The sequence below is a fragment of the Bidens hawaiensis genome, unplaced genomic scaffold (assembly GCF_021521415.1).
Source record: "Bidens hawaiensis isolate Kalapana, Puna unplaced genomic scaffold, B.hawaiensis_p1.1 tig00003739_1, whole genome shotgun sequence".
In the NCBI taxonomy this organism is placed as follows: Eukaryota; Viridiplantae; Streptophyta; class Magnoliopsida; order Asterales; family Asteraceae; genus Bidens; species Bidens hawaiensis.
This window is the reverse complement of record NW_027491214.1, coordinates 1,109,959-1,125,224: the sequence shown is the minus strand read 5'-3', so window position 1 is coordinate 1,125,224 and position 15,266 is coordinate 1,109,959. Positions and strand designations below refer to the sequence as shown.

At 38.5% G+C, this 15,266-nt stretch overlaps 1 protein-coding gene and 1 pseudogene across 2 annotated transcripts; one reads left to right on the top strand and one right to left on the bottom strand.

Annotated features, from left to right (window-relative positions):
• Positions 1–9,473: 9,473 nt before the first annotated feature.
• On the top strand, positions 9,474–10,523 carry LOC143624236 (F-box protein At1g55000-like). Its single transcript, XM_077094955.1, has 2 exons — positions 9,474–9,860; positions 10,033–10,523. Exons 1-2 carry the CDS (start codon positions 9,474–9,476, stop codon positions 10,396–10,398), a joined length of 753 nt encoding a protein of 250 aa, XP_076951070.1. The 3' UTR covers positions 10,399–10,523.
• A 460-nt stretch (positions 10,524–10,983) lies between these two features.
• LOC143624244 (putative linoleate 9S-lipoxygenase 5) lies at positions 10,984–14,264 on the bottom strand (annotated as a pseudogene). The gene is made up of 8 exons (XR_013152068.1): positions 14,090–14,264; positions 13,685–13,965; positions 12,921–13,488; positions 12,729–12,814; positions 12,542–12,649; positions 12,157–12,461; positions 11,812–12,075; positions 10,984–11,745 (listed from the first exon to the last, which is right to left on the bottom strand). The product of XR_013152068.1 is annotated as a putative linoleate 9S-lipoxygenase 5 (transcript).
• Between the last annotated feature and the right edge of the window lie 1,002 nt (positions 14,265–15,266).

Here is a 15,266-nt window from a genome sequence, read left to right as displayed (position 1 = left end):
CTGCTCCAATTGAGTGTCACTTGCATCGCACATAATCTCAAACGGCTACGTCCAATCCGGCGGTTGCAAAATCGGTGCTTGCACTAGCTTTTTCTTCAAAACATCAAATGCTTGCAAACAATCGTTAGTAAAATCAAATGCAACATCTTTTAGCAACAAATTGCATAAAGGTTTAGTAATCACACTAAAACCTTTAATAAACCGCCGGTAAAATCCGGCATGCCCCAAAAACGACCTTACCCCTTTTACATTTTTTGGGGGTGGTAATGAAGAAATAACCTTAATTTTTGCTTTATCCACCTCCATTCCCCGACTTGAAACTACATGACCCAACACTATACCCTCTTGTACCATGAAATGACATTTCTCCCAACTTAAAACCAAATTAGTCTCGACACAACGTTTTAAAACTTTTTCCAATTCATCAAGACACCTTTCAAAAGTTGACCCAAAAATGGAAAAGTCATCCATAAATACCTCAAGTGAATCCCCAACCATGTTCGAGAAAATACTCATCATACATCGTTGAAATGTGGCCGGAGCATTACACAATCCAAATTGCATTCGCCTAAAGGCAAAAGTGCCATATGGACATGTGAATGTGGTTTTGTGTTGGTCATCGGGATGGATAGCAATTTGATTATATCCCAAGTACCCATCCAAAAAACAATAAAATTTTTGACCCGACAATTTTCATTAATTTGGTCAATAAAAGGTAATGGAAAATGGTCTTTTGAAGTAGCCGCATTTGACTTCCTATAATCAATGCACACTCGCCACCCTGTGACCGGTCGGGTGGCGATTTGTTCACCACTTTCATCTTTAATTACCTGGATGCCAGCTTTCTTTGGAACTACCTATGTTGACTTACCCGTGCAATGTCTGAAATGGGATAGATAATTCCCGCATCCAACCATTTGATGACTTCCTTTTTCACCACCTCTCTCAAATTGGGATTCAACCGTCTTTGAGTTTCCCGAGTGGGCTTTGCATCATCTGTGGTGATGATTTTGTGCATGACTATAGATGGACTAATACCCTTCAAATCGGCTATAGTCCACCCAATCACCGCCTTGTGAGCCTTTAACACCTCCAACAACCCTTCTTCTTGAGCCTCATTCAAGTTAGATGCAATGATAACCGGCAACGTCTCACCTTCTCCCAAAAATGCATAGTTGAGATGACTTGGCAATTCTTTTAATTCTACCTTGGGAGGACAAATCAATGAAGGTTTAGTATCCGAATTGATATCTATTGGTAAACTCTCAACCTGATGAGTCCATGGTGGTCTTCCTTCTTGCAATGCCAATGCATCTTTCTTCCTTTCCTCCAATCCCAATGCACAAATATGAACCTGTTCAGAATCATCACAAACACAAACATCCAACACACCTTCCTCATACTCGTGTGGTACACACCCATCTATAATATCTGCCATAAAACATTCTTCACTAGCCAATGAATTAGAAACATTAGTAAACACACTTGAGCGCATTTTTCTATTTCCAAAGGCCATGTCACCTGTACCAAACCGGCAATCAATGATAGCATGAGCAGTATTTAAAAATGGCCGACCCAATATAACATTTTGCTGTTGTGTTGGGTCAACCGACGAGTAATCCAAAACCAAAAAGTCAACAGGATAATAAAATTCCTCTACTTTAACAATAACATCCCGCACAATCCCCAAAGGAAGTTTGTGAGACAAATCAGCCAATACAATTGTGGTCTCAACTCGTTTAAGTGGACCAAAATCGTATTGGTCATACAAATCCCCCGGTAAAATACTCACACCTGCTCCAAGATGCACTAACGCCCATGACATTTGAAAGTCACCTACTTGAATGTCAATCAAGGGCGCTCCCGGGTCTTGAAGCTTAGGTGGGAGGTCACCCTTAAGAATTGCACTCACTCGTTCAGTTAAATCAACTCGTTTATGAACTTTTTGTTGTCTTTTCTGAGTACACAATTCCTTTACAAATTTTGCATATGCGGGTACTTGTTTTATTGACTCAAGTAAAGGAAGATTAACTTTAACCTGTTTAGATTCCTCTCACATCTCCTCCTTTTGAGACCCCGTTTTAAAATCACGTTTTTCTTACCCGGATCGATCAAAGCCGAAGGAAATGGAATTGGAACCTCTCCCACTTCCTTGCTTTTATCGTTTAAAAGTTCATTTTGACCCGAATCTTTGTTTGAAAACGTGGATGGTTTAGGGGGTTGAATGGGTGAAGATTGGTCATCTTCACTTTCAACCCCTGTCACATCCGCTACCACACCCTCAACTAATTCCGGTGTAGTATTGATTTTAAACTCCCTACCACTTCTTAAAACACTTACCTAATTAATCGGCACATTGCGAGAAGTAGTATGAGTAGGGTTCACCTTGGTGTCACTTGGGAGTTAACCTTTGTTCTTCTTCAAGTTGGATACCTCGGTTGCAAGTTGGCCCATTTAAGTTGTTAATGATTGGATGGCCTTGTCACGAATTTCATCCTTTTGTATACGAGCTTCATCCAACCGATTCCTCTTTTGCATCTCTTGCTGCATCATCTTTAACATGTCCATCACTTCATTCCCACTTGATGAACTTTGACCACCCGTTCCTTGAAATTGACTTTGATTTCCTTGGTTGAAGTATTGTTGACGAGGGATAAAAGTGGTTTGAGAAGTCCCTTGGAAATTCGGATTGAGTTGAGTTGCTTGATTTCCATAACGGAAATTTGGATGATTTCTCAACCCGGGGTGGTAAGTGTTTGAGTTCATGTTGAAATTCCGATTACCACCCCCTTGACCTTGAAGTGCATTTACCTCTTCAACTTGTGTTTGCCCTACCGTACACACATCAGCCTCATGACCCAACTCGTTACAATTGGTATAAACATCAATTCTTTGATTAGTAGTTTGTACCCCACATCTTCCACGGCATGAACTTGCGGTCTTCCAATTGCCGGTCATGCTCTTTTTGCAGTTTGAGCCTTTCTTTACGATGTGACCGACATTGGTTCCAGGAATGCCCAATCATCTTGTTCATAATTGGTACCTAAAGTACCATTTGTGATTGACATCAAATCCCGTTCATCTTCCGCATTCAACCCTTCATGAAAAGCATTCAACAACTCCCAAAGAGCTATACCATGATGAGGACAATTCTTGATCATCATGTTGAACCTTTCGAATGCTTCATGAAACATTTCACCCGATTGTTGTTGGAAAGACCTCAAACTTCGTCTCGCATCATTAGTCTTTGGGCCGTATAAAACTCTTCCAAAAACCTTTGTTGCATTTCGGCCCAAGTCTAAATCACTGCGGATGGCAATGTGTAAAACCATCTCTTCGCCTTATCCACCAATGAAAATTGAAATAAAACCAATTTCACCTCATCTGGTGAGAAACCTTGACCCCCAATCGTGTTACAAATAGAGTCATATGCCTCCAAATGGAAATAGGGTTCTTCCGTTGCAAGACCCTTGTACTTTGGTAAACTTTGGAGTGAATTGGTTCTCACCTCAAACGTTCTTCCATTTTGGTTTTGAGGAATAACCACCGGAGATGGGTTATTGGTGATGATCGGTCGAAAATGAGCTTCTCTTCCCCTAACCATTTCCCTTGCATGTCATCTTGGTACCCCCAATGGTACTCTTGGTTGGCCCATTTGTTGGTAAACGGGCCTTTGTTGCATATTTTGTTGCACTTGTGGTTGGGTATTTGGTTGTTGAAATTGAGGTTGTTGATAATGCGGTTGTTGCGGAACTTGTTTCAATGGTTGTGGTTGTTGTACTTGATTGACATTCGGGCCACCCCATTGTCGCACTTGTTGTTGTGGTTGAAATTCGGATCCATACCCAAACTGCCTTTGCACCCTCAATTGATTCCCCTCAACTCCACTTGCATATCCTTCTTCGAACTCTTCATACCCTTCATTGCCATCACCATACCATGGCCCACCAATTAAATACGGGCCCGTTCTCTAACCCGATGGAATATAAGTTATGGGTGGGTATTGGGTACATGTGTATGGTTGTTGATAAAGTGGATTTTGTTGAGATTGGAAGGATGATTGTTGTGGTGAGTTTGATGATTGTCCTTACATAGGCATGAAAGTGGTCAAAGGTGGAAGGGTAGGTGGTGGTTGAAAACTAAACACGGTTGAAGTCGGTACATTTGAAGAGATTGTGGTAGTAATGGGTTCAGTGGATGAAGGGTTTTCAGAATTTATGGGTGGTGGCATTGGCGGGACAGTTAGTTTCGAAGCCATGATTGTGGTGTCAGTTGTTCGACCTTGTGTGCTTGGTGACCCAATAATCTTGTTTTCCCTCTGTAGAATCCGGTTCTAACGAAAGGTTCTCTCGATTTCAGGATCAAACGCTAACGGTGATGAAGACCGAGAGCGTCGTGTATGCATATACCTGTAAGTACCTGCACACTAGCACAACCCGCGTAAAATTGACAATAACAATTTAAACAAAAACTACAAAAATAACACACGTTGCGCACTACTCCCCGGCAACGGTGCCAAAATTTGACACGAGGTCGAAGACTCGCGCAAAAATAAACTAAATACAACTACTTAGATAGTGGTAAATGGGTGTCGAACACGAAGAGTTTGTGGAATATGTGTTACTGAGTAGCATACAATTAAACTAATATAAATGTAAATGACGAAAAAGTAAAATTTAGGTTGGTTTGATTTGATTTTATAAACTAAATAAACTAAACAAAGGTAGTAAACAATTGATTAAATGAGCATTCCTCTTGGAGTTCGGTTATTACGCAACTCTTTTGTTTAAGTTCAATGGATAAATCATAATATCTTGATTTCGTGTAAGTGTAATTGTTTGTGATTAATCAAGAACTACGTACTCGGATTCCTAGAATGCGAGGTCGTTACTTGGTTAATGTAACATCTCGAAAATACCCCATTCAAGTATTGGGCTTAAAATGACAATTCTGAAACTTAAAGGGGTTAAAATGAAAATTTTGAGTTTCCAGACCCATCGCGCTACGCGATGGGTGGACAGATTTGATCATCGCTCTACGCGATGCCATTCCCTAGAAATTCTGAAAAAGGGGGCGCCACGCTACGCGATGGTCCAGGATCAAAAGGGCATCGTGCTACGCGATGACCCCATTAAGCAATTAGGGACACGTGGCCAACCACGTGTCAACACGTGGCAGCTTCTCATGGATTGCGGCGTCGCGCTACGCAATGGCCGTAGGGAAAGCCCAGTCGCACTACGCGATGGTGGCCAAAACTCGCCTATAAAAGGGCAGCTACCGGTTCAACCCATTTCATCCTATTTTCACATTCACAAACACACACTTAGTGTTGGGAAGTGTGCTAGCTTTGCCGAGAAGTTCCGAGGTCCGTTTTCTTGAAGTTCGTGCGAGAATCAGAGTTCTGACGCGTCGTAGATTAGTTAAACGAATAGGAAACAAGGTTCTGCCAATCAAGCCGTCATTCTGTATTAGTATTAACATTCCCGAGTACTTATTAAGATAGGGGTTCTGCCTAAATATTATTTTATTATTTTATATGGCTTAGACCATAGTCAGGGGTATAGCCCAAAACCTTGATCATCATTATTATGATTATAAATGCAAAGGTTATAGTTAAAATGATGTTTCTTCATGATTAAGAAACATAAGCTTTTATATACATGCAGATATAGTAGTTTCTTCACAACTAAGAAACGTAAGATTTTACATACAAGGGTTATAGTCAATTCAATGTTTCTTCTTAACGAAGAAACCTATCAATAGATGTTTCTTCAAGAAGAAGAAACTCAACACATGATTTTTAAACAAATGAAAAAACTAAGAGTCTAAATATTTTATTCAAACAAATGATTAATCAAGGTTTAAAGCTATCAAAACCAGACTAAAGGTCTGCAGCTGGATCAAGAGACGATCCGGGTATTTATATAAACCTATTTTGTTATAGATCATTCGCCATTCATTCACAAGGGTTTTCAAATGAGATCACCACATCATTCAAAAAAGACAATCACAATCACAGGTGAATACGTTAAACATTTTTCAGTCAGTCAGATAAACGGGTTGTTTATCTTAAACAGTCAGTCAAACATGAGATTACGTGATCTCTAAATTTTAAGGGATTACGTGATCCCTAAGTTACAAGGTAGATAATAAAAGCAACTCAGACCGAGTACACATGTGTCTGGATCCAAACATATCTGTTAACCTATCAATCAAGGCTACGTGGCCGCAGGCTAACAGACATAACGAAAGTTCTCCAATGAGCATCAGTTATTGGAGAACCATAATTGTGGGTGTATGGCAGTGGCACAAGTTCCCAGAAATAAGAGACGTTTCTGCTGAGTTTGTTCCAAAACTATCTTGTCAGTAAAATATTTTCAGAGCAACGATTCACTAGCATTATAGCTGACGTATTTTTTCCCTCATTACAGGAAAGCAAGTATAGCACAGATACCAAGGGATAGGAGTCACTCTTGGAGACAGATGCTCGCAGATAGAGATGGCTCAATTTTTAATAAATAAAATATTGTAAACAAGAATAAACAAAGGTTTGTAAATCAAATACTTGAATATTTATTATTCAAAAGGTTTTCAAAATAAATTAATATAATCAAAGACTTCCGCTAATAACCCGCCACTCTAATATATTTTCAAAACAGGTACCAACTACGGGTGTCACACCTAGGCCCTAAGTCGGGGTGTGACAGTTAATCAATCAATATAATCTTAACCCTAATTTCTTCTACTAAATCTCGATTGTCAATAACACCAAGAACATATAGAACGAAATTAGGTTAAACGATATAGACAAATTACAAACAATCAAACTAACAACGTGATTATATTAATCTAAACGATTCGATAATCAATCCAAGTGCAAGAACAATAAACAAAAATAGTATTGCAATAACCTTACAACCAAGAGAAATACTAGAAGTTTTAGCCACACATAATTGAAATCATCATACCAAGTTTAATCCGAAGCAATTCAAGATTATGATGTTAATCCTTGATTCAAAGCCCTCAAAAACTTGTTTTCTAGCCCCAAAATCACCCCAACAATTGTCTCCAAACGGAATACATGAAAAGGATCTCAAAGCCAATTATAACATAAAATTGGAGTTGTAACCGCCACCAGCGTGCAGGCCCCACCGTAAGCTACGGTGGCTTCAAAACCCATTACGCCAGAATCAGTCTGTTTACGGCAGCCTGCTACGCTGGACCCCTACCGTAGCTTACGGTGGCTACCGTAAGCTACGGTAGCCTCAGCTCCAAAACCTTCTTCTTTGGTTGACTAGTTGACTGTTATCACCAACTCTCAAGTCCTTTGCTCCTCTCCATCATAGTTCACTTGAATCGCCATTTTTAAGCACCTGTACCTGCAAACACACACCATATACGATAGTAACCTAAATCCTTGAAATAACACGTAAACACTCATATTTTACTTAGAATTACTACATTTAAGGGTAGCTCTACAATCCACCCGTCAGTGAACAACTTAGGTGAAGGACATCCGGACAAAATTGTGTTGTTTTAATATGTTATATATATATATATAGGGGATGGTTTAGTGGAGAAATGATGTTAGGGTGAGAAGTGTGAGAGATGATTTATAACCATTGATTAAGATTGATTAATGACCTACATTGATTATGGCATATTTGTATATAGTTTTAATGACTTTTAATAAAAAAGGATAGTGTGGTAATTTCCATAATATGTAAAAAAAGGAAACCTAATTATTGTTAAAAAGATATCTTGCAATGATGTCTATATATAGTAAGAAACATATACATTTAATCATCCTTTTTAATTCTCCCAAAAATCATTCACATATTACTTGTCATATACTTCCATTTAATATAGCACGATTATTAATTATCTGTAAATCAAATTCATTTCAAGATACCAAAAGTCAAAACTCATATTCTGAATATCATCTTTTTTTGTTATATTTACTAATTTAGGGGAAAATCTAGGGGTTTTCATTTAAATAAAAACGTTTTGGGGGATCTGTGTAGGTAATTCATGACATGGTGAAGGCTATTGATTAGTTTATAGTTTTTAATTAATGTTGGTTGTGTAGGTTAACGATGATCTATGTAGGTGTTTTATATATATGTAGGGATATGTTGGCGGCTTATATATTATAAGTTGCGTAGGTGCTTTTCATACGTGTAGGAACAAAGCATAGATTTTTGTATGTGAAGTATATATTATGACATGCTGTGTATATTATTAAGATACGTGTATGCATTATGCATATGTGTAGGAATATGCCAACAATGTATATATTATAAGTTGTGTAGGTGTTGTATATATGTGTAGGAATATTGCCATGATATGTGTAGGTACTGTACGTATATGTGTGTAGGAATATATCATGATTTATGCAGGTATTGTATATATATGTGTGTTGAAATATTGTCATGATGTGTGTAGGTGTTGCATGTTTTGGTCGAGAACTTTTGACATACAAAAATCTTGAATTTAAATATGATAGTATTACTATTTAATAAATAATGATTTTAAGATAATAATAATGTGGTATTGTAAAGTTACCATATTCGTGATTACTTAACAAAAATAAAAGTTTTAGCATTTTACTAATCTGTCCTTATAATTAAATAAAGCAAAAGGAAAAAGAAAAAAATCTAATTGGTTAAAACCATATCTCACATTTCTCACACTAATATGATTTCTTCATTGAACTCAACCATATATATATATATATATATATATATATATATATATATATATATATATTTATATGGAAGGTATAATTTAAAAACTTTTTAGACTTTTAAGAACTTCATTTTTCACCACACATTTAATTAAATATGCTAGATTATGTGGTTGAGCAATCTGATTAAAAAATTAAGTAGAAGAGAGAATAAAGATGAACAGTGATTACACTAATTTAAACACCCGTTACAACTATCTAAAAAGTCGATCATGTGCATATAAAATGTTGTAATTTTTCTACGTACATGTAACCTACGTTGAGTTCTTTCGAGTTCTTAAAACTCAAATTGGTTCTCAAAAGAAATCGGCTACATATATATATATATATATATATATATATATATATATATATATATATATATATATATTCTTTTTAGTTTATTTATTAAAATGCTTTTTCATTTAAATAGGTAAAATTAGCATTTTACCCTCATGTATAATGTATCTAACTTGACTTAAAGAGAAAAACTAACTGGGTCAGGGTAAAAATATAACTATTGTCGGTTTTGTAAACGTAAAGTATAAAACATATCAATTTTGAAAATAAATAACAAATAACAGGATATGTAATTATGTCAAAGAAAAGAAAAAGAAAAAAAAAAGATGAGTAAGATATTTAGTTTTAATGATGATTTTTGTGTGTATTTTAAAAGGTAAATTGGTTATCCACGTAACACCACTAGTCTGTCTGTCTGTCTGTCTCTTACCGACTTGTGAATCTAGAAATGGGATGCCAAGGCCAAGAAGAAGAAGAGGAAGACATCCTTGAACAACAAACCCTAGCCTTAACCTTATCATCTGACGCCAGTGCGATGAATTCGAATTTCGAGGCTCTAATTTGCAAAGATATCTTGCGCATCATCTTCGAAAAGCTTCCGGTGGCGGACCTGGGACGATCCGCATGCGTATGCAGGCTGTGGAGTTCCGTGGCCTCCGATAGGGAGATCCTGGTAAGGGCTTTCATGGCGCCTTGGAAACTGAAGCGCTTGATTGGGAATCCTACTTCTGCTGCCTTCTGGAGATATAATAACAGCCTTTCTCGATTCGCTATTTCACACCGCTTGGCTCGCGCCGATACTCTTGCTAGCCTCGCCCTCAACTATTCCGTCCAGGTAGGTTATCCTTTCTTTATTTCTTCATTAATATTAATTTTATAGAATAGGCGTGGAAGCATCTAACTGTATAAATGTTTTCTTCTTTTAATGATTTATTATATCATGATAGTCATTTCACAGTTTTGCTGATATTGTGTTCATTATGTGGTTAACTCTGTTTCTTCTTTAGGTTACTGACATAAAACGCCTGAACAACATGATGAGTGACCATGGTATACATTCACGGGACAGGTTGCTAATCCCTGTAAGCACGCCTGACATTCTGATCAATGGCACATGCTATATAGAATTAGATGCTCATGCAAAAAGGGAAGTTGCAGTGCTGTATCCTCAAGGTTCGCCTGAGACTAATGTGTTGAATAAGGTGACATCTGAACCTGGAAAAAGAAGGGTGATTGATTCATTAAGGAGAAGCATGCATGCTGATGATGGTACTGCACAGTACTACTTATCTATATCAAATGGTGATCCCCGAGCTGCTCTAATGGAGTTTTCTGAGGATATTCGGTGGGAGAGACAGAATCGGTTGACGTGATTTTGTCACAGAGTTGATCTTTTGTGCTCCATCTTTTGATCTACATAAGTTTCATTCTCAATGCTGGTCTGTAATAAGATTCCTTTTGTTTACTCTGAATGTAAATTTGTCTTAAACGTCAAAGAAAGAAATGTGCTTGTTTTGTTGTGATATGATGCAAACATTATGGGCGTTGTAAAGCCTATTTTACTGATTGGTTGAGTAGAGGTGCATAAACCGGATGGACAACAAAAAGTCACACCGGTTTCTTTACCGGGCTATGACGGTTTCTTAACTGGTTTTAACCGTTTTTTGTCGATTTGGTTCGGTTTAAACCGATTTGGAACCGGTTTCAATGATGAGAATTGTAAAGCGGTACTCTCGAACCTATGGTTCCAAACCGGTTCGTTTCTCGGGTTGGTAACCGGTTATGTGTTCACCTCTAGTTTTGAGTATGTTTATGTATAACCTTATTAATCAAAACTGCTGTAATCAAGAGGGATTTTACCACAAACAACTCATATTAATTCAGATCTCTTGTAATCAAGAAATTTACAACAAACAAATCATATTAATATAACATACGTAAACTGAATATTGATTCGATTATGTCGACACACTGTTAGGGATTCCCATTCCTGTAAGACCCTCTTTGCTTGATGGGTACAAAAGGGTATATGGTATTTTAACCAGTCCAACTCTATTCTTCAAAGTTACATCATTGTTCCTCATTACAATTCTTTCCTCAATATTCTTCAGTTTCTTCCCAAATATCTCAAATGCTTCTAAAGGCACTGAATCCTTAGTCCATTCTTGACTTTCTCTTTGCCCAAGATAAACCTCATCTGATGTATGCCTTGACAATAACTCGATCAAAGATACACCAATAAGTGCTTGCAGCTGAGCGGTTATTGTTTTCAGAAACACACCATCTGGACTCTCTTTAAGTTCATCATATTCTGGTGTGCTCGGTTCAGGCATGAGACGACGACTTAGAGTTGGACGATTAGGGAGAAATCCAGCATAAGCGTATTGACCAAAGTTGACTGCAGCATGAAGGGCAGAAGCCGACCATATGATTGTTGTACATGTGTCGGTGTGTCGGTTAAATCCTGAAAAGTATGCATTTTTGGCCACCATGCCTCGCTTTTCTTGTCGCCGTGACCCTCTTCACGAACCTCCTTCCACCATGATTGGAGTTCGGTGTCGTTATGAACCATTCCATCACTCTTGTAGTAGAACTGACAGTAATCGCTAACCCATGTTTTAATAGCAAACCAAATCTCAAGACCGTCGACAGCATATGGGTAGTCTTCAATCAGCAAACGAAGCCCGTGCGGAGAGTTTGAATCTTCAATCGCCATTCCCCTATTTCTTAAACGAGTTAGTATATATTAATGCATCGTAGATTAACAGTAAATGATAATCGTATACCTTTTGACAAGATCAACAGGGAGTGCTTGGTCCGGGAACACCCAATCTTTGTATATTATAGATGACATTTCCATTGCATATTGTCCTGGGAAGACTGTTTGCTCAAGAATTCCACCACCGTTGATAAGGATTTGCCTTGCAAAAGCATTGATGTTCATTGTATCCCGGAAATGAGGGTGAAGAAGTTTATGGATCGGGTGGAGCACGCTTAACTGCCTATTTGTTGCAATCACGAATGGCTCGATAACACAATGCGTATTTAGCCTGTGAAATTGTAATCACAAATGGCTTGATAACATGGAATTTTTAAGTAGTTGGATAAAATCTTGTTAAAAGTGTCTTTACCAGTGAGATATGAGTTGGTGGATCCCGGAGTCATTAACGGCTACATATGCTTTGGCTAACTGCCAAATTGAACCTTCAACACCATGTTCAGCTGGAGTGTACACTTTGTTAACAGCACCGAATTGATTTCCTTGCGGATGAGGCAAGCTTAGTTCGATTACCAACGGCTTTAAAGTTCCATCCTTTTGCAAAAACAACAACGTTCGTGTGGCATAAATCTTGGTGGATGTTGCATTTATCAGTCTAACGTATGGCATCAAGGAATCATGGTGGTCTAATATAAATAGTTTGTTTGCCTTGATTGCCTGCATGACCAAATTATTTTAAACATATTAGAACCTTATATTATATCCTAATTAACCTGCTAATTAATGTATTGTTGTACCTCATCTATATTCAAGCCATCAAGATTTGCCTCAATGTGGGATGGTTTTATTGAACTATTTTGGTTACCATATACTTTGAGGTCGAGCTTGCTCGTTGGAGGGAACTCCTGCAAGTAGGCGTTCAAGCAATCAGTAACTGTTAGTTGAATTTCTAAACTTGCAAAGTATCATGCAATTTCAGTTTACCTTGAGTAGACGGATGCTAACTGGGTTGACACCCGCCAACATTTCTCTTGCAAATTCTTCATCTGTTCGCCATGCAGATTTATCCTCTGATTGGATACCATGTAATGTATTATTTATTAATTACGAAAATAAATAATTAACCCCAAGAAAGAAAACATGATTCTTGAGTTATAGATATGCATGGTATGGTACCTTCAATAACTTTTGGCAAGGGGAGTTTGGCAAGCCCCTCTCCATCTGTTTGAGAAAAAGCTTTCAGCAACTCAAAGGGGATGTTTTCTCTTATTTTTTCAAGCAAAGGGTTTTTAGGCAACTTGATTCCCCCTCCATAAGTTTTGAACACATCATCAAACGAGTCGAATTCGTCACAAGTTGTGTCAAGAGCCTGAACCTCAGACACAAGGAATTGAAAAATGGATTTAAAACCATAACCAAGAAAATCAGAGAGTTTCAACTGTGTAAATCTTTCATCTCTAGGGACGTATATGTCTAAGCTCCTAAGAAGTGGAAGCCTGCTCTCGGTTTTAGGATCTGTTTCGATCGGCGGTCTGCCAGTTCTCCCCCTACGAGAATACGGGTACTCAAAAGACCCTCCAAGAACTGGCCTTTCGTTATCAGGATCTCCTAAATCATTATAAAACGCATAATCATAAACCCTGTCCCATTCCTGGAGCTCCCCGGATCCATTGCCTCTCAGAATGACTAATTCTTCTTCTCTATACGGAAGTAATAATTCCGGAGTCTCACTGGGTAGATATGCCTACAATAGTTCATGTGTTAGCCAGTATATATGTAGGTTGTTGATAAAGATAGAAATTCTTTCTTTTACAATAAAGAAAAGGTTTGCTCTATCCTACTTTTCGTAGGCCTCCACCGATAGTTTGCTATGAGTGGGATTTTAATAGGTACGTTTGTTTGTTTGATAAAATTAGAATAAGTCATATAGCGAAAATCACCTTGTTGGAAAAGAAGACGCGGTCCTTTTCATAGACTTTGGATGGATAAACCCATGAATTACACACAAAATGAATTTGGCCATAACCAGGAACATCTTCTAGGGTGAGAGTTTTAAGAAAGAATTCACTACGGTGATGGTTTTTTACAACTAGTGCCCCTGGAAGTCCTATCTCCACGTTCCATTCAAACTTAACTCCGTACTCCAGATCCTTGACTGATAGAGTCGTCGTACTCCAGTCTTCAAGGATCGTTGGATTTCCTATCTTCCCTCTCAACTTTCCTTATGATCACAAAACAAAATAACTACTTATTGTATGAATTAACATGAAACCTTTTGCATTTAATGTTATATAAATTAAATAAAAAAGCATTAAACTAATTTGTTCATGATATAAAAGAAAAACCTGATTCAGGATGAATGGCACTAATGAGCTGGAATGAGATGTTTTGGCCAAAAAGCTCATGCACTCCATCAAGAACCGATGCGCCTATGTCGTTCACATCCAATACATTCTTCTTCTTTAGCACCACTTTTCCTTTCACCATAGTCTTCCCATCCTCCGACATCACCGTCTTACTAAACATATATGTTCTCGATCAGTCTCTGATTGTTGCAACGTACCTTGTATCAATCTATCAATCCAAATCACGTACAAACATATATACTTTCGAGTGTGGTGACTAAATGATGCCATCCGTGTAGGTATTTATAGAGGAGGTGAAGAAACACTAACCGAACCCCGGGCAGATTACGAGTAACCTGGGGGTTGAATAGATGTTTCTTACGAGGGGTTAGACCCGGCAAAGATGGTTCTTCTGATAACCTGCAAAACAGACACCGTGAGCTCGTCACTGAGAAGGGGGGGTTCCTCCTTGTGACCACCCTCCGGCGTGAGAATCAGACTAGATTGCTCTTTTTATATAGATGTATATTAAGAGATTGCTAGAGCAGATATCAGGTATAATATGTAATATATGATGATAATGTGATAAGATGAGATGATCATACCATTTGGGGTATTTATAGCCGAAGGTAGGTTTCCAAGGAGGTGTGGCCGGCTGAATAGTATTCCTGTTCTACCAACTGTGGCCTACGCACGTGCCCTGCTGGTAGTTGGTGGGTAGGCAGCGGCTGATAGTGACCAGGCCTGCTGTGTACTATTCCTTTTCCACCAACTGCCGGCTATGCACGTGGTATGACAGGAGTTGGTGAGTAGGCAGCGGCTAATAGTGACATACAGTACAAGAGCATGCTGCTCTCCATACTGTTGTCAATAAGCTGTCGTATCTTTAGTCAGATCTTTTGCCCATACCTCGTCAGGTACAGTACAGAAGATCTTCCCGTATCGTACGGACTGGCTTTTGGGCGGGAGTATTCCCCCTCCCGACTTTGTGCGGGATTGTTCCCGGCTTTGCTCATTCCTTCAGGTGACAACTGTGATTGAGAGCTAAGTGCCTTGTGCGTGTAGCCTTGCTGCGCGGGTGGCCTTCCCTGATGGCTTGTATCCGCAGCTGCGGGAACAGGCAGAGTACTTCACCATTGGGAGGCATTTCCTGCGGGAACAGCTTGCGTACTGCGCG